This window comes from Lissotriton helveticus, chromosome 1_1 (assembly GCF_964261635.1).
Source record: "Lissotriton helveticus chromosome 1_1, aLisHel1.1, whole genome shotgun sequence".
Classification (NCBI taxonomy): Eukaryota; Metazoa; Chordata; class Amphibia; order Caudata; family Salamandridae; genus Lissotriton; species Lissotriton helveticus.
The window spans coordinates 2,133,903,103-2,133,929,704 of record NC_136057.1 but is presented as its reverse complement, the minus strand read 5'-3'; the positions used below and the strand labels follow the sequence as shown (position 1 = coordinate 2,133,929,704).

The following is a 26,602-nucleotide window of genomic DNA, read 5'->3' as shown; positions in this document are numbered from 1 at the left end:
TATAAGAATTAAAGCTCAAGGTTTCTCCCCTGACCCCCGCTTTAAAAGCATCCCATACTACTCCTACAGTAGAACTATCTCTGTTAATATCAAAAAACTCTTTGATCCATACTTTCATATGATTCACGTATTTTTCTTCCTGCAATAATTCTCTTTCAAAAGTCCACTGTCTTTGCTCTCGAATATTTGCTACTTTTGGTAGTGTAAGAATTAGGGGATTGTGATCACTTAGGATCCGTGGGAGTCTTTCTATTGTTGATTCCGGTATAAGTACGTTAGATATAAAAAAATAATCCAATCTTACACAGATTTTATGTGGGGCCGAGTAATATGTATAACCCTTATTTCCAACATTTTTTTTTCCCCCCAAACATCAGATAGAGTATTATTTGCCACCAGTCCCTGCAAGGCTTGGCAGACGCGCCTCTTTCTCCCAGAATATTTACCGAATGAGCCTAAGCCCAGACCGTCAGCCCCATTGATATTCAAATCCCCTGCCATAATAATTCTGGGTGCCCAAGTAGCTAGCTCTACATCTAGAAATTGAAGAATCTCCGGGTCATCCTCAGTTGATCCATATACAGTTATCAGCGTAGTCCATTCCCCATCTATCATACATTCAACCATTGCCCACCTCCCCCATTGATCTAATGCTTTTTTTCTTAGAAGCAAATTTTTATTTCTAGATAGTATTGCTACTCCCCTCTTTTTAACACCCTGCTGTGAACTTACTAATACCTGATAGCCCAATTGTTTTAGATAGAATTCTTGTGAAGTCATAATGTGTGTCTCTTGTAAAAAAATAAAGTCGACATTCATCTGTCTTAATAACATTGAAGTTTTTAACCTTTTCTGAGTATCGTTTAGCCCGCACACGTTCCACGTTACATATCTAGTCCCCATAGATAATTCATTTTTTTGTTACCATACTGATTCACATTATACATATTGTACAGATGGTTTCCTTTTTTTACCTTTTTTCCCATTTCCTCACTTTTGTCCCCCTCGCCAGATAAATTTTTCCCTTCCATAAGCACTGTATCATCGTTATTTCTATTCTTTCTTTTTCCATATTTTCGTTTCCCCGGCCATTCTCTCCGTTCAGTTTTTTCATTCACTGAAGTACTTCTCTCTTTTATATACCATGCCATGCCGTGCCCTGTCTCCCCCCTGGTTCCCCCCCAAGCCCCCCCCCTCCCTTACCGGCAAATAGGTCAATCCTGACATATGTTTTCCTTGCTAATTCAGAACTTATGTGTATTCGCAAACATGCATTTTATTTATTCCTTTAAAAGTAGGATAGTGGTGTCATTGATAAAAATGGAACTGGGTTTATTATCGTAATTACACCACTGTCACGCATGCTTGGATGTGGTTGTCTTGAAGTAAAATCGTTTCTGTCCTTAATTAAGAATGTGAAGGTTAAACTGTTTGCAAAGTATGTTACATGTTGTTAAATTTCAAATCAATCCCATTTAATGGGCCATGTGTATGTCGCTGCCCTGACTTAAAATGCTGGCAGCTAGTTCTGTATGTAACATAAGGCAACTTGGGTACTTTGTACGTAGGGCGGGCTATGGCGCTGATGGCGCCTGGTGCGACAATCCTTTTTGGCGCCCCCACACCCCATGACCGCCTGCTCGTATTTTTTAACTACCACCAGGCAAAAGTGCCCCTCATCTCAACAATCATAAGCTATTGCTCAGAACAGCACCTTCCTCCCATTAAGGTCAGCGACCCTCCACAGATCAGCGCCCAGCCTGTCGCACTGCCCTAAAGCTGGCCCTGTTTGTAGGTTTGTCTGTTAGTCCATGTTACCACTGTCTGGCTTTAGGTATAGTATAACGTAATAAGAACACACCTGGCTGCTACATTCCTCATTTTCAAGAAATCCCTGAGAGGTTTGGACTTCGAGTGTGACCACGGAAGAGGCAGCCTTAGAAGAGCAGGTTAGGGGGCCCACAGTGTGGTGTGTTATCCCAAAGCGCCACATCTCACAGTTGAGTTCCTTGCCTTATTAAAGAGGCTATGCTTTGTGTGGAAGACCTGCTGATGAGTATTTGAACGTCAAAAGACATCAACGCTGATATGTTTGGATTTACAAAACTTGACACAGGAGCTGTTTTTTGAAGCTTTTCTTTCCTGCTGTGTGTCATCTGCTACAAATCGAATATAGGGTTTGCTTCCATATTCATGACTTTTCATAACTTAAGGCAACTTATCCTTGTAAACAGTGCCTAGGAGGTGTTAGTGTGAAGGGAATTGTAATGCCTGTAAGTTACTGGCAGAGAGTCACTATAATGAGTCCGAATCTGCAAAAAGTGTGCGTAAAAGCAATGTGTTCGCCATATGTGCTACCTGGGATCTGAGCCAGCATTTTAATCAGCTGGCCAGACACAAGGGGCTTGATGGATGGGCGGGAGGCCGGGAGTTGAAAATATTTGGCATTCTCTCCTGACTTTGTCTTTCTTTTCCACATGCAGCTCTTTCCAGGTGGATATAATCGTTGATATCAGGCCCCTTCACCCAGACTCCACGCTTGTCAGAGACCTTGTGCTTATCCTGAAGTGTGAAAAGGCCGTCAACTGGGTTATCAAATCGCATGACATCCAGGGAAAACTGGAAGTGCTGGTAAGATGATAAAAGGCTGTCTTTCCTCTTTGATTGACATCATCCTGCTCATATACTGAAATGTTGTGAGAAATGTATGTCATAGGGCACCATAAAGTAGTACAGTATTGATTACTTATACTGCACCCTGTGCTTGGGTAGGAAACATTCCTATCACTAGTGCAGTGTTATTTGCACAGCGTGGTATAGAGTGCTTGGGTCCTACGGCTACTGTATTTAGAAATCCGAACACTTTCCAGTAGTACTGTATTGTTCACTTAGGCCCATATGTACGATTCTTCCATTTTTCATTTCCTAAATAGCGAATCCCAAGAAACGGCTTGCTAGGAAATGCAAAATGGAATATACTAATATTGCGATTTCCTAATAGCGATTCCTACAGAGTCGCAATCGCTATTAGGAAATTGCTATATAGGAAATGTGCCATCAAATAGGCCTGAGTGTGAGCTACTCCTTGCATGTCCATGGAGACCATACATACCCACATGCCACTAACACGGTTTATGAGTATCCTTGAGTGAGCTCAAGTTCATAATCTTGGGACAGACAGCTTAAAACAGATTCTGACAAGCATAAAGGATATGGTCTGGTACTGCCTGAGAACCCCTCCCATCAATAAGCCAAATACTCTTGGGAAATGGGGACCCGTCCAGCTCCCATGGTGGCTCGCTGCCCACCTTTCCCACAAGGCAAACAATGCAAACACCACTGTTTGAATTAGGGGTCATAGTAACCCCAGACGTATTTTATTACATAAAATCCACAAGAAACATTAATATTATTATTTACATTATGTACAATACGCAGAAAGTCCAATACATTGATAGGTACAAGGTATCAATTGGCTAACCTTAACATGTTTCTAATACAGAGCCATTCCTATCGTAATCTAAGTGATGAAGATATTCTCTTTCTGCGTATCCCTGTTAGAGCCTACGGCAAGGTCAATGACTGGCGGCCCCAGATCCTGATCAAGCTAGGTCACAAACTCCTCCCGAAGAGAGTGACCTTGCGTAAGGGGCCCTTGAGCGCATGCGCGAGCTGTGATTCTGGCAGCATGCCCAACTGTGCCCGCCTTGCAATGATGCTGCATGATGCATTGTGACTTATTTTAGAGTCACTGCATGTATCCAAACAGCGTCCTCTGTTGGCTGTGGTATCATTTCCTTTAAAACCCACTTCTGCGACCCACAACACCTTGATTAATGCCCTTAATGTTTCTTATTTTATCATTTTAGATATAAATGCTTCAGCTGAGCAGGCTGAGCCCAGCTGTAAGAGCAGGCAGAATGAAGATAACTAGTGTCGCTGTTTCCCTCTCATATCCCACTCCCTTTTCCCAGGTCTACTGCTGCAATTTACTCCTTAAATGGTTAGCAGTTGGTTTGAGGAAGTGAGGAAATTGACAACACTCCTCTTGGATCTGAATTGCTAGATCAGTGAATGTCTGACACGTGTTTAATGATGAATATTCTGATTTTAAGAAGTGGCTTCACTTGAAATCCTTTACTTTCAGCGATTTCCTTAATTGGTGGTCAAGAGTAATGAATGTGTCTAATGTGAAGCTGTGTGATTTTGCAGAGACAACAAGTTTTCAGAAGATGTGTAGGGCATGTAGCTTCCTCAACCATTCTGTAGGGCTAGGTGTAGCATTGTTGGGACAAAGGACTGAAGATTCCTCTAGATGTTATGTTTTAGTTTCAGCTGGGACATCCATGATCAAACACTGGATAGGTGTTATGTGAGAGTGTCAATGCTGTCAGTGCGGTCAGACTTTAAGTGTAACTGTGTGTTGTCAGCATGCTAGCAAAAGCTGACTCCTGCTTTGGAGTAAATCCCACCCAATGTAAAGACTGACCAGTTGTTAGCTAGGCAGTGACGGCCAGTGCTGGTAAGAGTAGAGGGAAGGTGCAGCAGGGTGGGGGGAGTCGACAGACGCTGCCGAGGGAAACTAAGATTAAAAAAAGCATTGGAAATGCAATAGGTCTCGCATTAGAAAAGTTGGAGTTATTGGTCTTGTAAATGACATATTTTATTTATTTGTTGGTTTTTAAAATTGCTAAATTGATGGCTTTGTCATTTACAATGCCAATAGTTATAACTTTCGCGAATGTGACACCTATAGCATTTGGAATGCAACATGTTTTGTATTTACGTGACTTAGATGGCAGCTCTGGTCGTTAGGCCACATCTCTAGAGAGCAGGAGAGTGCAGCAGGGGAGAGAAGCACAGCAATGCAATAGGTCTCGCATTAGGAAAGTTTGAGCTATTGGTATTGTAAAGGACACATTTTTTATTTATGTGCTTGTTTTGAAAATAGCGAAATTAATAGCTTTGTTATTTACAATGCCAATAGTTTTATCTTTCGCAAATGTGACACCTATTGTAACACAATATGTGTTGTGAGGGTGAGTGAGGGTGAGGGTGAGGGGTTGAGGGTGAGGGGTTGAGGGTGAGTGAGGGTGAGGGGTTGAGGGTGAGTGAGGGTGAGTGGTTGAGGGTGAGTGAGGGTGAGGGTGAGGGGTTGAGGTTGAGTGAGGGTGAGGGGTTGAGGGTGAGTGAGGGTGAGGGGTTGAGGGTGAGTGAGGGTGAGGGGTTGAGGGTGAGGGGTTGAGGGTGAGTTAGGGTGAGGGTGAGGGTGAGTGAGGGTGAGGGGTTGAGGGTGAGTGAGGGTGAGTGAGGGGTTGAGGGTGAGTGAGTGAGGGTGAGTGAGGGTGAGGGTGAGTGAGGGTGAGGGGTTGAGGGTGAGTGAGGGTGAGTGAGGGTGAGGGGTTGAGGGTGAGTGAGGGTGAGGGTGAGGGGTTGAGGGTGAGTGAGGGTGAGGGGTTGAGGGTGAGGGGTTGAGGGTGAGTGAGGGTGAGGGTGAGGGGTTGAGGGTGAGTGAGGGTGAGGGGTTGAGGGTGAGTGAGGGTGAGGGTGAGTGAGTGAGGGTGAGGGGTTGAGGGTGAGTGGGGGTGAGGGTGAGTGAGGGTGAGTGAGGGTGAGGGTGAGTGAGGGTGAGGGTGAGTGAGGGTGAGTGAGGGTGAGGGGGTGAGGGTGAGTGAGGGTGAGGGTGAGTGAGGGTGAGGGTGAATGAGGGTGAGGGTGAATGAGGGTGAGTGAGGGTGAGGGTGAGTGAGGGTGAGTGAGGGTGAGGGGTTGAGGGTGAGTGGGGCTGAGGGTGAGTGAGGGTGAGTGAGGGTGAGGGGTTGAGGGTGAGTGAGGGTGAGGGGTTGAGGGTGGTTGAGGGTGAGTGAGGGTGAGTGAGGGTGAGGGGTTGAGGGTGAGTGAGGGTGAGGGGTTGAGGGTGAGGGTGAGGGGTTGAGGGTGGGTGAGGGTGAGGGGTTGAGGGTGGGTGAGGGTGAGGGGTTGAGGGTGAGTGAGGGTGAGGGGTTGAGGGTGAGTGAGGGTGAGGGGTTGAGGGTGAGTGTGAGTGAGTGTGAGGGTGAGGGGTGAGGGTGAGGGGTTGAGGGTGAGTGAGGGGATGAGGGTGAGTGAGGGGTTGAGGGTGAGGGGGTGAGTGAGGGGTTGAGGGTGAGGGGGTGAGGGTGAGGGGTTGAGGGTGAGGGTGTGAGGGTGAGGGGTTGAGATGGGTTCATATAAGGTTCCAAAGGCGAGGCCTATTGGCTATGCCAGTGCTTGTTTTATTATTACAGTTTTCTGTTTTATTTTTAGCAGTATTTGAATCACGAGTTAATTTCCCTGTAACTGTCTGACACGAACCTCGAACAATTATATGAGCTATGTGCATGTTGTACTATTTTGGAAATCTTGAAAAACTCAAATAACAGATTCAAACAAAAAAATCACTACATCGTTACGTGCTTCATGTGCAGATTTTGAACCCCACATCCTACTGCCTTGAGTCTATTGCGCGCGCTGTTCCAAGCTGTGCACGTCAGCCTCCTGAGACATTTGTGTACCAATGCGTGCCGTCATGGTTGTGTGACGTTTTCTCCGTGCATGCTGGGAATGTCACACACGCTCAGTATAATGTGCTTGAGTAGAGTGCGCTAAATATAGACAACCTTTCACTGCTCACACAGTTTATTATTGCAACAGAAGCTTATATGCAGGAACGCATTGAGGCAACTTTCAAGACTTAACTAGCTTTGAGGTGTGTTTGACTTGTTAAAGTATGGCTTCAAATAAGTTATTTAATCATTAACCCAGTCCATTTCTCTAGATTCCTGGTAAACCACAGGTCAAATGGCAACTGTGATTTAGAGCATATGAGAACTGTATTATCGCAAATGATGGAAAAGATATCTCACCTGAAAGAAAAACAAGAAAGGAAACAAGACGGAGGGCATTGCTGTGGGGAGGGGGGCAGGAGAAATGCACACGGCGGGCAGGGGAGGGGGCGGAGCGGGGAGAGCGGCATGAGGGTGTGAAGCAGCCGGGGCCTTTGAAGTGAAGCTAAGCTTCACTTCAAAGGTGTGGGAGGAGTGCGGCTGAGGGAACAGACGGCGATTTGGTGATGTGCACGCGCATTTTAGGTCAATGCGGCCACGGGCACAGCACCAAATCGCCACAGTTAGGTAAACTTTGTTTAAAGCCCTATAGTCTCGCTTCTCTCAATGCGCATGCGCATTGATAGGTCACGAGACCTAAAAAGAAAACTACTTACCTTGCCCTCGCCTCATTGGCGAGTCAGCAATGTGGCGTGTTCCAGGTAAGTGGTTTTCTTTTTTTTAAATTCTATTTTCCCTCACTGTCTGTCGGTCCACCCACCCTCACCCCGCGCAAGCACTCTTACCTGTTCCCTGCGGTACTCCAGGATGGACAGGTGTGGACATTGAAAGAGAGCCACCAGTTTTATGTGTGTGTGTGGGGAGGGGAAGAGGGGGTTCTGTCAGCCAAGTATGCTTTAAACCACTTCAGTACTGCACCCTTCTTTTTGACTTTGCTCTAAGGGGCCCTATACAGGTTAATTTGTGTTTTGCTGACCATTGTTTGTCTTTTTCTTCCTAATCCTTTTATTTGGGCTTAAGCAAGGTAAGATTGATGATCTCATTTCCTAGACTCTGCTGATTCCCTGACTGGAGCTCTTGGGCGGGACACATAAATGCACCTGTGTGTATGCATTTCTCATCCACTGGCCTGGCTGTGTTACTTAACATTTGTGTCCTTGCACCGAATGCAGCCTCACCTGTTGTTTGAGGCGATATCTTCCCCTATTGAGTTGATCCCTCACCTGCCACATATTAGGACTACATTAAGGTATTGTCGGGGTTGAGTAAACGTGTACAGTCGATTTTTTTATGCTACGTTTTTGACTATTGGTCTCTTTAGTGAAGCAAAGTCCATTTACAATAAACAGTACATTATTCAGACGGCTTTTATGTAAAACACGGTGTTCCCAACTCGTTCTTTCACCAGACACATAAACTAAAGGTATCACTTGAGTTAAATGTTTTAAACATATGTCAAGAAAAGTTGCCCCGGGCCAAGTACTGTGCTTGTGCTGCCAGTTCCTTGTCTGGACATGAACGTAGCTCTTTATTGCAAATGTAAAAACGTTAATAAGCAAGGTTCCGCATTTGTGCTGTTTACACCAGAAGCTGAATTCTTTTTGGTGTACAAAGCAAGCCTGGATTAGCAACTGTAATCACTCAAAAAGAGAATGAACGACAACATCGGGATTTACAGATTCTTGCAGCCGCCACATCTATCTTACTCAGAGTTATCTTACTAGCAACAATGGGAAAATCGGACAAAGATATTTGCTTGATTCTATTTAAACTGCCTTGTTAGGCAGGTTATCTATTTAAACCAAATTAAGAGGATGTAGCCATATTAAAATGTAGCACTCTTTATTTTTGCAGGGCATTGGGCATGCATTATGGTACTAGGCTCACAGATTCCGTCATAAGATACAACGGTCACACTTGAACCGGAGCCAAAGGGACTCGTAATTTTTTTATTTTTTTTATTTCCTCAGACCATGACAGCAAACAAAACATCTGCATCAGATCACAGGTATACAATCTCAATTGACCTAGCTAAAATTAGAGCAGATTAAATTAAAGATTATCTGGAGTTACGACCCAGACTGAAAAGCTTGGGTGTCATAAATGGGTTTAATCCACCCAGGCAGGTAGGCAGTCACAGCTATGTTTGTATAAATACAGTCACTGCCTACACGTGCAACCAATGTTTTTACAGATGCAGCCCTGTCCTGTGGTCAAATCTATTGACCTGCCTTGTGGTTCAGACACTGCTCTAATAAATGTAATCGTACCTGGGGATTACAGCTAATGTTTCTATTAATGTAGCCCTGTACTGTTCGTACATCGGATGCTCCTACAAATGCAGTCCTGTCTTTTTCTTATTGCTAATGATTCTAGAAATGTATCCTCCCTTGTACTTGCAGCAGTGCTTCTGCAAATGCAGCCTTATCTAGTGATTGCAGCTAATGTACATTAAATGCATCCCTCTCTTGTACTTACAGTTAATGCTCCTGCAAAAAAGATCAGCCTTGTGCTTAAATAAATGCATCCCTGGCTTGTGCTTACATCTAATAGTTAGATAAATATATCCGTATCTTGGGCTTACATCGAATGCTTAGATAAATGCATCTGTGTCTTGTGTTTACATCGAATGCTTAGATAAATGCATCCGGGTCTTGTGATTCATCGAATGCTTAGATACATACATCTGTGTCTTGTGCTTACATCGAATGCTTAGATAAATGCATCAGTGTCTTGTGCTTACATCGAATGCTTAGGTAAATGCATCTGTGTCTTGTACTTACATCGAATACTTAGATAAATGCATCAGTGTCTTGTGCTTACATCTAATGCTTAGATAAATGCATCTGTGTCCTGTACTTACATCGAATACTTAGATAAATGCATCAGTCTTGTGCTTACATCTAATGCTTAGATAAATGCATCTGTGTCTTGTGCTTACATCAAATGCTTAGATAAATGCATCTGTGTCCTGTACTTACATCGAATACTTAGATAAATGCATCAGTGTCTTGTGCTTACATCAAATGCTTAGATAAATGCATCTGTGTCTTGTACTTACATCGAATACTTAGATAAATGCATCAGTGTCTTGTGCTTACATCGATTGCTTAAAAAAATGCATCCGGGTCTTGTGATTCATCGAATGCTTAGATACATACATCTGTGTCTTGTGCTTACATCCAATGCTTAGATAAATGCATCTGTGTCCTGTACTTACATCGAATACTTAGATAAATGCATCAGTGTCTTGTGCTTACATCGAATACTTAGATAAATGCATCAGTGTCTTGTGCTTACATCTAATGCTTAGATAAATGCATCTGTGTTTTGTACTTACATCGAATACTTAGATAAATGCATCAGTGTCTTGTGCTTACATCTAATGCTTAGATAAATGCATCTGTGTCTTGTGCTTACATCAAATGCTTAGATAAATGCATCTGTGTCCTGTACTTACATCGAATACTTAGATAAATGCATCAGTGTCTTGTGCTTACATCGAATGCTTAGATAAATGCATCTGTGTCTTGTACTTACATCGAATACTTAGATAAATGCATCAGTGTCTTGTGCTTACATCGATTGCTTAGATAAATGCATCCGGGTCTTGTGATTCATCGAATGCTTAGATAAATGCATCTGTGTCCTGTACTTACATCGAATACTTAGATAAATGCATCAGTGTCTTGTGCTTACATCGAATACTTAGATAAATGCATCAGTGTCTTGGGCTTACATCGAATACTTAGATAAATGCATCAGTGTCTTGTGTTTACATCGAATACTTAGATAAATGCATCAGTGTCTTGTGCTTACATCGAATACTTAGATAAATGCATCAGTGTCTTGTGCTTACATCGAATACTTAGATAAATGCATCAGTGTCTTGTGCTTACATCGAATGCTTAGGTAAATGCATCTGTGTCTTGTACTTACATCGAATACTTAGATAAATGCATCAGTGTCTTGTGCTTACATCTAATGCTTAGATAAATGCATCTGTGTCCTGTACTTACATCGTATACTTAGATAAATGCATCAGTGTCTTGTGCTTACATCTAATGCTTAGATAAATGCATCTGTGTCTTGTGCTTACATCGAATGCTTAGATAAATGCATCTGTGTCTTGTACTTACATCAAATACTTAGATAAATGCATCAGTGTCTTGTGCTTACATCGATTGCTTAGATAAATGCATCCGGGTCTTGTGATTCATCGAATGCTTAGATACATACATCTGTGTCTTGTGCTTACATCGAATGCTTAGATAAATGCATCTGTGTCCTGTACTTACATCGAATACTTAGATAAATGCATCAGTGTCTTGTGCTTACAACGAATGCTTAGATAAATGCATCTGTGTCTTGTGCTTCTATCTAATGCTTAGATAAATGCATCCGTGTCTTGTGATTACAGCTAATTTGCCTACCAATACATTACAATTAATGTTTCTGCTTACAGTTAATGCATCTTCAAATAAAGATCAGCCTTGTGCTTAGAAAAATGCATTCTTGCTTTGTGCTTACTGCTGATGCTTAGATAAATGCACCTGTGTCTTGTGCTTTCTGCTAATTCTTTGAATAAATGCATCCATGTCTTGTGCTTACTGCCGATGCTAAGATAAATGCACCTGTGTCTTGTGCTTTCTGCTAATTCTTTGAATAAATGCATCCATGTCTTGTGCTTACTGCCGATGCTAAGATAAATGCACCTGTGTCTTGTGCTTTCTGCTAATGCTTTGAATAAATGCATCCTTGTCTTGTGATTACAGCTAACCTGCCTACAAATGCAGCCATGTCTTGCGCTTTCAGTTAATGCTTCTTCAAATAAAGATCTGCCTTGTGCTTAAGGTAATGCTTGGATAATGCAGCTATGTCTTGTGATCACTGCTAATACTTGTATCAATGCCACCCTGGCTGCTGCTTTCAGGTGATAATTGTGCAGACGTAGCCCCTTCTTGTGCTTACAGCTAATGCTTTTATACATATAATCCCTGAAAAGGAATTTCTAGCGTATAAGTGTGCCCATGTCTTGTGCTAACACTGACAAATGCTCCCTGCCGACAGCTTATTTTAATGTGTAGTGCTGCTCTTTTAAAGGGGATATCTCTAGCTACCTGCTGAATGTCAAGATCCGAGTCTAAATACATGTTCTATGTAGTAATATTCAGTAACAGTAAAGTATATTTGTGAAGAGTCTGTCATGAGGGATGTATGACGTTACAACGCATGCTTTTACCACGCATGCTGTTACAACGCAGTTTTTACAACGCATACCATTACAACGCATAGCGCTTTGGGGTGCTGGATAGTGAATTGTTTAATTTACTATTCCAACTCCAGTCCCCGTGGACACTAGGGAAGGTGTTGGATAGTAAATTAAATCTATTCCCTATCCTTGAGCGCCCCCCAGCGCAATGCGTTGTAATGGTTTTCGTTGTAAAACCTGCGTTGTAATAGCACTGCGTGGTAAAAGTTGCTGTGTAAAGGATGTTTCCCGTCATGAGACAAGGCTGGGCACAGACCTCTTAAGTGCCTGATAAGATTTATAGGTAAGGGCAGCTTCTACCAACTTAAAGTTGTAACAAAACTCTGCTCTCTGTACCCGCCGACAAACTCCATGGTGGCCAGCACTCTATTGATTCTTCCCTTTACCATAGTAGGGTTGCATTACCCACAACTGAATGCCCTACACATAGGTTCCCTATGAAAGTTTGAGTTGTTGCACACTTTATGTACAATTTCATACTATTATTGCACACTTTATGTACAATTTAAAACTACTCTTGCCAATCAAGGTACACTTTTTTATACCATGAAACATAACTAAACAACTTCCCGGTAGTCAGTAGTTTGGACTAGTGGACTAGTTGTCTGGGAGGCCTCCCCAGTTTTTCTGTGTGACACTAGACAAGGTTCAGGACTTTACTACCACAATGTTTTACAACGTACAAAGGCATATTGCTGCCCCTCGCTTACCTTCAAAAAGCCAACTTTCTCACCAACAACAAAAGGGCATACGCAAACCACTTAAACTTGGAATTCAAATCTGTAACTGGTTTAGCCCCTGACTATCTCTCTAACAACTCCAGCTCAGAAATTAAGGCCCACAAACCTCAACCTTTTGCCCACGGAAACCACATTTACCGCATGCAAGTTCTGGGCTTTCTACATCCTGGGTCTCCTACACTGGAACTTTCATAGTTTAAAATTGCATTTCATTAACATGTGTTAAAACTCTAAATGCCATAATGATGAATAACATACTACGATCTGAATTTGTACATTACATCTCTATGCCCTTTTAGCTAGCAATAGGCTTTGCTACACAAATAAGTTTGTCTCCTCCTAAGATATTAACACAGTGGCACAATTAAACCAAGCAAAAAACTGTTATTTCGCTAAACGTGTTAACCACCATACATTTCTTATGCACTGCCATAGTTGTTATGGAAACACACTATTGCATGAAAAAAATAAAAAAGGCCCTATTAAATCTGAGGGATGCAACTCCATACCTGCTCATTCAGCTATTCCTGCCTGACGTGTGCATGCAATTAATGCATCCCCACCAGGTCGGATCAAACCTCTCTACTACAAGGTGAGATCAGTGTAGTTACAATCCCTTTGGCACCCATGTTATAAGGCGGTCACGTCAATGTACTCGGGATGACCCGCTGATTAAATGGATTCATGAAACATGCCTACCAATGTAGTACATGCTGTCTATAGCAAGGAGCCATGAAACCATGCTAAGCCATCATGAGGCACTGTAACCACGCAGGATGGCTCAGTGAGTCAAACAGTCCCCGCTAAAAACTGATCTGATGTGTAATAATGGGTGATGCGACCTGCAAGGCCAACTCAGCCTCCTGTTCTTCATAGTACATTAATAAAGTAGTACCATTAAATTGTGCATAGTAGCACCAGTTATTTCCAGCACTCAGAAGTGACAGGAGTGCAGATGAAGCACTGCATGTAAAAAACCAAGCAGCAGTACATTAGGCCCTGCAAACTATATCAATCAATAAACATAAACAGAATATAGGTACATTTGTGTCTAATTGTTGTGTAAATTATGCAAGCTGTTGGCATCTGAGGATGCACCGACTCCTGGTACTCCAGATTCTTGACACATCCATACTCTTTGAGTATGCACGTTTTTTAAAAACAAAATCGATATTTAAAGATTCCAAGGAAAAGCCAAGTTGCCGATCAACTATTCTTTACGCAATTCTATCTATCAGGGCTAGGAAGTGCTATATTATGATACATATGGAGTAGCTACTTACTAAACACTCTAGAAACTGATTTAGGCCTCTCAAGGCATATGGAAAATCCATATAAATACCAAAATGATGCAATACAATCTGAGTATATGCAACCCTCTGAAGACGGCATTGACAACACAATTTAAGCAACAACCTTTATGGTATAGCAGGTCAACTAGAACAACTCAAGGAACTTGGGAAGAAGAACCACCACTGCTAACCGTAGTTCAACAACTTGTATTTATTTGATCAGTGAATGGAATAGTGCTACCACTACTGGCACCAAGATAAAAGGCTCTTTAAAAAAAGTAGGTAAGAAACAAATCCCCTATAAAGAATGATTTAATTTACATCAGAAACATGTGTTGTGATGTAGATGCCGTTCCACGCTCAACCATTGTTTTCAACCATTGTTTTTTTTTTGTTCTATATTGTGTCCATTGCATTTTCGTTCTGTATTTCTAGTAGTTGTTGAGCAGAGAAAAGACTGATTGTGTTTAATATTTATTCATACTCTCTTTAAAAACGTTTTAAAAAGGAATATACTTACAGTGTTCATGTGTCCCTGTAAGTGGCCACTGGGTTCCCATGGCAGCAGGCCTGTTGTGTTCTAGCGATAAGCAAGCAAGGCAGAACTGGAGATTGTCAAGTAGGGTGTCTGCGAACAGGGTAAGAGCTTGACACACCTTAATGAAGCACATGTCATGCGTCTTTTGACAGCCACTCTCATAAACACGCATTCTAACACCTCGGAATACTAAAAATAACATTTGATAATATCACAGTGTGAGTGTGGCATACCTTTCCAGACCTAGTCAGACAAAACATGACTAATTAAGTGTTTTCGAATCTTTGTGCGTTACATTTTTGACTCTGCACATATTATACATTTTTAATTTATTTGATTAATTAATTTGTTTATTAAATGTAATTATTATTTTATTTTACCAGACTGTTGTAAGAGTGGGAGGATAGGACAAGTTTGTCCAGTCAAATCACAAAATGTATAGTCAATTTTAAACTCTTTTATTGCTTAGTTTGAAAGCTTTATAATAAATATATTGATTGTGGCAAATGTAATGTGGGTATGAATTCAAAAGTACATGGACGCAAAGATTACAAAATTCTAACTAATCCGAGGCTGATTCATAAATTACTATCAGTGGACTTATCTTACAGTTTTCTGTGAAGTACTTCACATAAAACAGTCTCTTATTGCTGCAGTACGCTGAAACCATGGTCAAAGTAGCTATAAATGTTCATTCTTTATATACAAAAATAGAAAAATGGCACCGTACAGAACAACTTTGCCAAATCTCGGAAAACCTGGCAATATATGTACAATGGTACCCACATGGATTTGGTCGCATGGAAAGGTGTGGGAATTTTCAAACTTTGGAAAGACTTGAACATGTTACCCTTTAGCTATCTGAAATTGACAAACATCTTACTCTTAGTCTAGAACTAGCTAGGCTGCAAAATTCTGTCAGTTAGGACTAACAGTAATTCTGTTTATAACAACAAAAGAGCGCCTAATTGTGTGAATTCACAAGTGACATTGTCCCTATTTTCAAGAAAAACACAGTGTGAAAAGACTAAATTAACACGTGCGGTCAAAGAACTGGATGAAGGGAAAGAAAAAACTATTTTCTAAAAGAACCCTCACTCACCCTAGTGGTGACATGCTTCATCATGGGGTTCCCACAGGAGGGACCGAGTATCCCCCCTGTGTGCTTCAACGCCTGCGACTGCAGCGGAGCAGGTATTTCAAAAGTGTGAAGTGATATGAGTGATCAGTGGTGAAAAGTGATTGATAAAAGATCACAGCTGGACCCAAACAACTTTATTAAAGGACCAGTTGTTCACATTAAAAACAGTGAGGCCACTTGGTGGTTTGTATTAGAACCCCAGTGACCCGGTGTGTGTGGTCAACATGTTTCTGCTGTTTCATGCGTGTTGTGCTCAGCTTTCTTCAGGACCAAAATAACAATAAAAAGGCAGTCCTCCGGGGGTCCACGCTCGCTAAGGCGTGCCCACTCCGTGAGGACAGGTGTAAAAAGACCAGGATATAATTCTCTCCTTGATTAACTCACGGTTTTACCCGCAGGCAGTACTCCTGCAATTAACCTGGAGACAATCTGTGAAACAATTTAAAAGAAACACATAAATATTGTGCATATCTTCCCCAGTTTCAAAATGACCTGCCATTTAAACACCGTTGTAGCTCTAGGGTAATTCTGGCCATGTTTACCTTGCACCTAATATGAGTTGAGCACATAAGGCGCTCACTTGTTTGTTTGTTGTTCTATATACCAGTACTTCTGAAAATGAAGATCACTAAAGGAAGTGCAATTTAATATTTATTTATTCATACTGTGGCCTTAAGGCAGTTACAGCTTATTATCATAGTATAACGTTTGCGTTCCTTTTCCTGATAGGATGCCCTGTTGATCCTCATCTGGGTTCTCAAAGAAAACAGGCATAAAAACCATTTGCACCTGATAAATCCCAAAATGCCAAATAGGTAGGTAAAGCTGGTGCCTCCCAATCAAAGCACAGTGTGGGACAAAATGTGGCTAAAGGCCAGAGCTGAAGACCTTGAAACTAGAGAACCATGTTTGAGTCTTGGTGTCAGTTCAACATCCATTACTTAATCTCCTGTGCCTTAACAAATCTGACCAAATGTGATGCAATTTGATTCTCATGCACATATGCCAACATTTCAGAAAAGGAAAATGGGAGATTTTCAAAATATAATAGGGGAAATAATTTTTTCCTATTGCCTTTTATTGAAACAGAGGCAATTTCCGGCAGGAGATAAATAAGAGAAAAGCCATTTTTGGCTTCAAAAATAGGGAAACTTCCGTCTGAATTAGGTCTTTTCGCATGTATGCCAATCTAAAGCACTCTAACACCCTGGAGTCAAGTTCGTGCTACGGAAAGCAGCAAAGAACATGTGGCTCGAAAGCTTTTACTGCCTGATTTAATCCATGGATCTAAATGATGTTCAAAATGAGTCAATTCTTCCCACCACATGGTAGCGCTTTGCTATTGACCCTGTTTACTTGGCCTAACAGGAAAATCAAGGCTTTTTCCTTCCAAGGAATTACCAACACTTGCCATATGGCCTATTGATGAAAATCTTACAGACTGGCCAACTAGCAAGCGTGAAGTATTCACTTCAAACCCAGGGGCAAAACGCAGGCCCATGCAGATCTTCCGATGCAGGGTTGGGGGGCCACAACCCTCCAAGCGGGGCCCCATTCAGCACAATGCCGATTGCTATCTGTGAGATAAGGAAGACTCTGCCCCTCATCACATTCTGCAGGGGGCCCATCATTTTGCATTATCTCACTGGTCAAACCAAAGGGAACCCTTGCCACATAACTTTGTCAAGAGTGACTTTAATCTTCAGATCAAGTTAATATACCCCAAAATCTTTATGATATTACACTGCACCTCAAGAAGGAGTGCATAAAAGATGTAAACAGACAGTATGTGCTAGAGATGTAGTAGTAAAGACTCTGGTTTAGTTAATTTGTTTTATGATTGTCTTTGATTGAAATAAAAAAATATATCGGATAAAGATTTTCAGAGATCTTTCATTATCCTGGCATGTATACTGTGTTCTCTTCAATGGCTGCTAAGGAGTTCCTTTTAAAAAAGTGTCTTGATCATTAAGCAGTAAAAAGCTTCTCATCAAGAACTTGAAAAATAAATATATCAAAAGTTGACAATGACAGTTGATTGCCCGACATGTCCAACGTGTCCTCCATATATAGATTACATGCATAATTTCTATAGAAGATCTTATGTTTTGATTTTGTTTAGGGAAATATTTGTTTAGAGTGCTATACCAATAAATAAGTTCTGGTTGTGTTTTCAATTCTACATACTTAAGGCTGCTTTTGTTCCGTTCTCCCTTTTATCTTTATCTTTAGCTGGTATTTGATTTGAAGTTTATTGTTACAATCTCGTGGTTAGTTTTCCAAAACTGAAAAAATGAAGAATTCCTGAACCTGTCAGTTATACTTGCATGCATGCATCAGTCATCCTAATGGTTTCCCATAGTGTCTGCTGCAGTGATTCTTTCAGCATGGATTCTGCTCTATCTCTGAATAGGGCTGACATGCTGCAGACAGTGTGTTTTGCATCACAATATGTGAGTTGTGTGACACCTTATTGCACTCATATGATGTTAATGGCTCTCATTGGACAGATGCCTTGCAACCAGACCATTGCAAAGAGGTGTGATGCTTCCTGTGCGTATGACTGAAAATGTAGGTGATCTTCCCAGTTTTCTGCTTTTGCTTCTACCTCCACTCCCTGTGTAGCAGACTCCTGTGTATTTGTAGAGCTACCACCTGGCCAGGAGAAGGGTTCAATGTTCATTGATGGGTCCATTTCTTTAGCCTAGTCAGTGATTTGACTGGTAGGCTCTTGTTCCTGTGACCGTCTCTACTTCCTGCTGTTCCTTAGTGATCGCTTACCTGGTAGTGGATGCAAAGAAAAGAGCTAAATATTTGAGAAGAGCACCCGCAGCCGCTTTGCTATGCTCAGGTAGGTCCTCACATAACTGTCGTATTGCCCATCACCCTACTTTAATTTCTGGGCATCTCCAACTATTTGTACATAAGACACAGTGGTGACAGATTGATAATAACCTGCCTCGACATAAGCAGACCAAAGCAGGAACACAACCATGTCAGCATTACATTGGTGGGACAAGGCAGATCTGAGGTCCTGTCCCCTGACTTCACTCTTTCTACACTGTCCACGCATGTCCCCTCATTTCACTGATAGACCTCTTGTTCTTGTCTAATCTTGTGCTAGGCACTTCCATGACAACAGGAAATGCTTTGAGTGATGATGTCAGGGGGTGATGACATCAAATCATTTAGAATCCCCCAGTTTGAAGATCGAGGAGTCTGAAGGGATGCTCAGCAGGTTATTTCTCCTCTCCTTTGTGTGAACATGTGTAGTTGCCTTATCGCCAGCTCTCTGAGTCCTGGTTTGTGCCATTCACAGCATGTCTCTGTTTTTATTAGTTATGAGGAAGCTATAGAAGTTATGATCAGATATTTTACAGCTTGTCTCTCTAATGCAGCAATCATTATTAATCTGGACAATATTTTTATTATTTACAATCCATCTTCTTACTTTAGTGTGGATGGTGGTATCTTGTAGAATACTACACAGACCACAGTTGTGTGCCATTTTAATTCCAAGAGGAAAGTGACTAATACTACCAGAGCTCAGGCAGTAGCTTGTCTCCAGTAATGGTCCCGCTTTAAGCTGCTTTTTTGTTTTAGTAGACTTAATCTGTGCATCTCAGCAAATTAATTATAGCTTTGGCATACACACAAATGTTTGGAAGGGAAACACAGTGTGCAATTAAACAATGCATAATGGGGTCCCTTATGTCAGATTCTTGACAAACACTGACTGTTTCTCTGCCGAGGACACAATGGTAAATTCAAAGGTTTATGTTGTGTTTGGTCTTGTTTACTGTTATTGGCAGATGCCAAGTAGGTCTACTAAAATAGACTGTAGATTGCAAGAGGATAAAACTAGTAGAGATCATATCCTTTGTGGTCAGAGCACAGCAGTCTAATGTACTATTTTCATATGTAGGCACCTAACAGTATCGGCTTTGGAAAAGAGACAGAGCGGTCTATGACTGTGAGCAAATCAGTAGAGCCAGGCATTCCATCGACTATGGAGAAGTTGATGAAGTGGGCATCTGACAATGGCTACAGTCCAGTTACTTCATACACCAAAACCCCTGTTGCCAATAAGTTCCATCTTAGACTTGAGGACCCAGGTAAGTGCGAGGTTATTATTTACATAATATGATATGACATGAGCACTAAAAGCATATCTCTTTGCTTCTTCTTTACTCATTATTTAACATTGTTGTATACTAGTGATGACGTAAACTACATCCCACAAGGGTTACTCCATGAACCTATAAGAAATTAGTGTAGCAGAAATTGGTAAAATATCATCTAATGTCTTTAGTTCGTCAGTTTTCATAACAAAAAATACTATCATAGCAATGCTAATAATCTATATTGTATTGACGATAAAATGAAACTAAGAATTCATTTCAGTCCCCAACCTCCCAGAAATAGGTAACAAATATGTGGTTGAATCTACCTCTTCACTGCAAATTCTGCATATATGTTTTAAATATGTAGCCAGTCACATTCAATGTCCTAAAATTGATGAAACAAAATTTCCTATAGAACTTACTACTATAGGAAGTTGGGGAGTCAGGTGTCGCTGAGGTGAAACCAGCTTGTAACGCTGTAGTTCATTTTTTGGCTGTGGCTTCCCAGACAGGGTTTAAAATATTGCTTTGATTATCCCAGGTCATCATAAGGGCCCTTTCAACTAAAACAAGGAAATATTAATTGCCTACCAATTCATTTTCAACTTCAGGTGAGGCATGTTCCATCCACAGAAATTTGTAATCAAACATAAAAGAGTGTTTTGGTTCCGCCAAATTGTTGGAGACCTTTTGCTTCTGCTGAAAGTAGCCTCCATCCATCGGTCCAGTATGATTAGCTGGACTGGAGCACCCGCAATAGTCTCTGAGCCTTTTTCAAAATGTCTCCTTAATTCTGTCGAATGAAAAAGTGCAAAGCAGTATGATACCTGTTCTATCTACATTGACTGAAGGCTGAACCGACTTTATATCAATCAATTAACAGAGATAACTATAAGCTCCGATCCCTATAATTAAAGCCCTTCATACCAACTATGGCAGTGCGAAATGTGCATTTCTCTTCTACTCCCATTAGTTTTAAATTAATTTATAATTAAATACAGTGCCCAGATACATACATTTAAAGGCAAGATGCTGAAAATCTTCCTTCTTTTGCACTTCAATTGTTATCCCCCTAACCAAATATTAAAATAATATGTTGATCACATTGAGATGTTTATTACTATCTCAAAAACGGTAAGGGGTTGGGCCACTTTTTGAGGATTGACTAGAGAATTTTTATTTTCCAGTATGTGAAAGAACAACCATAAACCATATTCTGCATGTTTGTTGCTCTGTAAACATATTACCCAAATTCTGAAGAAAACTGCCCTTATTCAGGACAGACAAGCTCATTCAGTTGAAAAGGAAAGTTCCAACTGTCTTGTTCTCAAATATTACTTTAGCCTGATCCCCTCAGTGGTATATTACTGGAATACAGAGTCTTAAATATTGTGCTATAAAACTATTGCAACTCCAAGAAACTTCAAGACAAAAAGAAGAGGGACTGTGAGCTGAAAAAAGGGGCCCAGTGCCTGTGTTCCCACGTGAAGTATAAACCAAAACGGGGGTCTCTGTTCCTAAAGGAAGAAAGGCCGATCTAGGGTGAAAAAGAATCATCTAGACTCTTACTTATTGCCCTCACACATTCCAAGGGATGATGAAGCATGCGTATCTTTATATTATTTGGGAGGTCAGTATTCTGACCACAACATTTTTGCAGCACCATATTTGTGTACTCGACATTCTGACATGCGTCTTCTCCTTAATGGCACTTCTGTGAGTTTCTCCAAAATGTCTTTGATCTTGTCCAGATTGCAGCATCATTTTTGCAAACCAAGATTTGGAGGCATTAATTACCATCTTTACAAATCAATCCATCAAATGGCTTACTTGAAAAAGCATGGCACATTATTTTACATCGACCCGTATAAGAATGCTGCTGATGATATTGAGCAACTTCTTATGTTGGCCACAACTCTCTTTTAGGGAATGTCATGATGTGAGTATGGTGAGCAGGCTTTGCACAGTGGCAGTATCTTTGCCAGTGAGGTATAACTGAGGTGCAATTATTGCTAATTGAAAACATTACCCAATACCCACAAACGGATGGAAAATGGACAGCGAGTTCGTTGCACATAGGTGACAGGTGGTGAGGACTTGCTGTAAACGTGTACAACTGTCAGTACTTACAGTTCTGAAAGCATAAAAGGCTTACAAAGAAGCCAAAGGTACCAACTGACATTGCATTGTTCTAATGTCTTAGTAAACAAAGCAAACCAAATTGAAGATCAACCAAGCATACACTTTACTGCTGACCATGCCAGAGCTTTCTTCTCACTTCACCAGCGTCTGTGGAAGGACAATTCAGTCTGTTGATTTGGATCCAGACCGGATTGGCTGTCTATGTGGAGACACACTTCACTGCCTGAGCAACAGAGGATAGCTAAGTAGAGTTGGATAACCTACTTTTATTTCAAGGAAGCATTACAATTGAATGAAAGATATTTCATCTAGTTTAGAAGTGAAGGGATTCAGTTTTCTGTCCTCGGTTCCTATGACCTGACTTGCTAAAGGGGACTTTTCAGGGACTTGCCTAATGTCCTATTACTTACCGGTAATCTTCATTACTCCGGGTCCCATAGTCCTCGACACCTTCATAACAAAGTGAGATAACCCATCTCACAGACAGAAAAAAAAAGAACGAAGGAATGCTGGACCTACCCTCCCCCTCCCGCTGGGAGTACATAAGCGTACCGGTCCCAGCATTCCCTCTGAAATACCAAGCCATGGATGAAGGCCGGCATATCGGGAGGGAGGGAGGGAATCCATGAAGGTGTCGAGGACTACAGGACCCGGAGTAATGAAGATTACCGGTAAGTAATAGGACATTACCCCCAGGTCCCTCCGTCCTCGACACCTTCATAACAAAGTGAGAAATACGAAAGCAAACCCCGGCATTCATCCAAAAACACAACAAACCACCAGGACATAAAGAGCCCAGGGATTCACCGACAAAAACAGAAGAAACCAGGAGCGAACACAGCCAAGCCCAGAACCAGCAGGAAGGCACACAGGACCCGGCAGTCCCAGAAGGAAACCCAGACAACCCCCAAGAACGCCAAAAAAAGAAACGGCCATTAGAGCGCAGGCACAAGCACCGAGACCAAAAAAGGAAGGAGAAGCACAGGCCAGAAAACCGGCCCATCACCCCAAACCAAGGAAAGCGGCCCAAAGAGACCAGAGGAGGAAAGCCGGCCGAGGAGGCCCCGGAGCAATAAGAGCCCAGGAGCCGAACAGGAGCGAGAACCCGAACCAAACCAACAAACAGGGAAGGGGAAAACCCCAAACCCCAGAAGACCAAATAACCCCACAGGGAAGGAGGCCACCAACAAAACCCGGAAGGCCACCAAACCCAGAACAGCCAGGGCAGAGGAGCCCAATCCAAAGACCATCGCACAGAGACCCCCCCAGACACCAGCCGAAAAACGACCAAGCAAGGAGAGGCCAACAAGACTGGAAACCAACAAAAAAGAAGCCCAACAAGGGCTAGCACAGAGCCACCGGCCACAACCCCCAGACACCCCCAACCCCAAAAGGGAGGGAAAACAAGGCAGGAGGGGAGCACAGAGCAAACTGGAAACCCCAGCAGCCCCAAAACCAGGCACAGAGGACAGCACAAAGGAGGCGCCCACATGGTACAGGACCGCCCCACCACCCCACACCCAGGCCAGGCAAACCCCAGGGCAGGAGCAGCGGACAAAAAGAAAGCCCCAGGGTGCACAGCAACCAGGCCACAAGCACAAGGCCCGAACCCAGCAACACCGGAGAGGAGCCAAGTAAAAAGCAGGGAAAAAAAACGCCAACGGAACCAGGAAGCGAGGACCAGAGCCAAGCAACCCGACCACGCAGGAGGACTGGTAGGGACAACAATCCCAGAAGCAGGCCACGCAGAGCCCAGACCAAAACAAAGGGCAGGAGGAACGGGGAACCACCAGCACAACACCGCAGGACCACACGGAAGGCCAAAGCGGAAGCAGGAGGAAGCAGAAAGGCAGAGGGCGAAGCACCAAGAAAACTTCCGGAGGGAGAGGCCCACAGAGGCAAGAGCACCACAGAACCGCACTCCAACCACAGAGGGAGGCCCAACACACATGATTACCGGTAAGTAACAGGACATCACCCCAGGTCCGGCACAGAAAAAGTGAACACGACCACAGGCCACCAACCCGGAGAACTGCAGAAGAGAAAAACCAGGCGGCACGCCAGGACAAGGAAGCATCAAAGACAACTAGGCCCAGACAGCAGCGGTCCGAACCCCCAGGGACCAAAAGGCGAACCAGCCCCGGAAACAAACCCGGGGGGGGGGATGGAAGGGCAGGACGGCAGGGAAAGAAGAACAGACGCCGAACCACACCCAGCCCGAAACAACCAACAGACACCCCCAGGAGGTCCCTCAGCCAGGAACAACCAGGCAGGAACTAAGACATAACCAGGAGGAGCGGCCAGGAACACCAGAAGCAAGCCAAAGGCAGGCACAGGAAGAGCCAGGGCCGAAGCAGCCAGACCCCTGAAGCAACCCAAGCACACAGAAGGCCCCGGGAGAAAACAACCGAAGCCCCAGGACGGAGCAAGGGAGAATACACGAGAAGGAGCAGGAGGAACCAGGCGCAGACCAACAAAAGCCAGGAACCAGGAGCCCCAAGACCGAGGGTACCACAAGGCACAGCGAAGTCGAAGAGCCAGCTACCAGGAGACCGGTGCCCGAGACCACACGGCCAACCCGACCGATGTCCAACTAACCAAGCAGAAGCCAGGAAGCAGAGGCTAAGAACCAGGACACCCAAGCGGAGCAGAGGCCACAACAGCTAGCCCACAGCGAAGGGAAGGGCACAGAAAGTAACCCTGCACGCAGCATACCCAAAGCCCAGACACTCGCAGCCGCGACACCCCGAGAAGCAGGGATGCAGAGGAGCAACCAAGAAAGCGGAGAAACCGCAGCAGGCAACAGGAACCCTGGGGAGGCAACAGGACCCCCCCGCCCGTGGCCCAAGTAGCAAAAAAAAAAACTGACCCACCACCAGTAGGGGGAAGGTAGCCGGGAAACCGGAGGAGCCAGAAGCAGGAGGGAACAGAGCAGCACTCCCAAAAGGCCGCTGCAGAAGAAGCGAGAGGCAACAACGACACAAGAGCAGCAGAGGGCAAGGCATAAGCAAGCAGGCAGGGAGACACCAACAACACAGGGAACCCAAAAGCAAGCACAAGCAAGCCAGCCAAAAAAGGAACCAGCCACCACCTAGGCAACAGGAACCCACGCCAAAACCAGGTAGGAAGAAGCGACCCAAAAAGCAGAATACCCCCAGCACGCCCGACCCCGAAGAACAAAAAGAGAGCAGGGGTGAGCAGGAGGCAAGGCCACAGGCCATGGAGACCAAGGGAGAGGAGCCCAGGAACCAGTGCTGACGACCAGCACCGAACCCAGAACCACAGCGACCGAATGCAAGGGAATCCAGAACAGCAGCACCACAACCTACCACCAGCGAGTGGAGAGCAGACGAGAGCAGGCGCAGGCAGGGTGGCAGGGCCGCAGGCACATGAACAAGAAGCACCCGGAGGCAGACGGCCAGTGCAAAGACACGGGCAGGATGGCACCACACGAACAGACGCAACCACCCAAGGCGGAAGGCGAGGCAGAGAGCCCCAAAGAGCTCCAGGATGGAGCCCACACAGGAAGCACAGACCCAACCGAAGACACACTCGACCAGGGCAACCAACCCCCGGGAGCAGCGGGGGAGTGGAGGCAGCAGCAGGACAAGCAGGAACGGAAACCCCCAGCAAGAGGAAATGAAAACATTCCCAAACCACACTCGAGGCGAAGGTGGCTACTGGAGCCCCAGCATTCGTCGGCAGATGCCCTTGCCGTAGCGCCACACCATCACCCCAAACCATGAAACAGAGCACCAGGAGGCAGCCGCGGGAGCCGATGCGCCAAGGAGGACAGCAGCGGGGATGTAGCTCAGTGGCAGAGCGCATGCACCACATGCATGAGGCCCCGGGTTCAAATCCCGGCATCCCCAGGAGACCCCGCGCGCAGCAAGGCACCTGCACAGGGAAAAAAACATCCAGCCCAACCCATACAAAGCACAAGACACACAGCCAGAGTAGCAGGCAAGTGCGAGGCAACTGGGAAAAACGGAAACCGCTATGCGGTACTCACCACAGGGGCAGGAATGACACCAAGCAACCTGCCCCTAAGAGCCAGCCAAGGTGCCACCCAAGACACCAGCGCCGGGCAGGGAAGAGGACTGCAGCCACCGGAGGAGGAACCAGGTCCAACACCAACCTCCACAAATCCAGCCCCAGCAACGACACCACGAACAGCAGGGGCGGGAGAGAGGAAGAAGGCCAGCAGCACCTCCACAGAACCGGGGAAGAAGCCCAGCAGGAGAAGGTGGGACAAACCTCGGCATCACCAGGCATCTCCACCTTCCACCCTGGAGTATCCAAGAAGGGTAGCCTGCCATCACGCCATCAAGTCAGGCAGGGGGACCAGGAGCACCGCCCGGCGCAGCCCCTGGGCCCCACTACAGCCACAACCGCGTGTCCTTCAACAGGCCCGGCCATAGGAAGATGCGCGCAGCAACCCAGAAGGAATCCTGGAGGAGCAGTGCCCCAGCCGCAAAGGGCCGGGCGCCCATCAACGCGACTCCCAGCAAGCCCGGCAGGCCAGGAGAAGCGGACCAGGAAGACGAATCCACGGAACTAACAGGTAAGCAGCAAACACGTCCAAAGAACAGAGGGAATGCTGGGACCGGTACGCTTATGTACTCCCAGCGGGAGGGGGAGGGCAGGTCCAGCATTCCTTCGTTCTTTTTTTTTTTCTGTCTGTGAGATGGGTTATCTCACTTTGTTATGAAGGTGTCGAGGACGGAGGGACCTGGGGGTAATGCTTCTACATATAATACGGAACATAA

The 26,602-nt window shown here is 44.2% G+C and overlaps 1 protein-coding gene, 1 non-coding gene and 1 pseudogene across 3 annotated transcripts in view; all 3 read left to right on the top strand.

Moving 5' to 3' along the window:
* Nucleotides 1-26,602, top strand: part of TGFBR3 (transforming growth factor beta receptor 3) — a 344,310-nt gene that overhangs the window by 237,885 nt on the left and 79,823 nt on the right. For both annotated transcript variants that reach the window (XM_078646301.1, XM_078646305.1), the window contains exons 6-7: nucleotides 2,484-2,631; nucleotides 19,493-19,682. In XM_078646301.1, coding sequence (XP_078502427.1) covers nucleotides 2,484-2,631; nucleotides 19,493-19,682 — 338 coding nt within the window. The remainder of the gene's footprint in view (nucleotides 1-2,483; nucleotides 2,632-19,492; nucleotides 19,683-26,602) is intronic.
* Nucleotides 21,647-21,761, top strand: LOC144780103 (U4 spliceosomal RNA; annotated as a pseudogene).
* Nucleotides 25,634-25,705, top strand: TRNAV-CAC (transfer RNA valine (anticodon CAC)). The gene has a single exon. It is a non-coding gene; the product is annotated as a tRNA-Val (tRNA).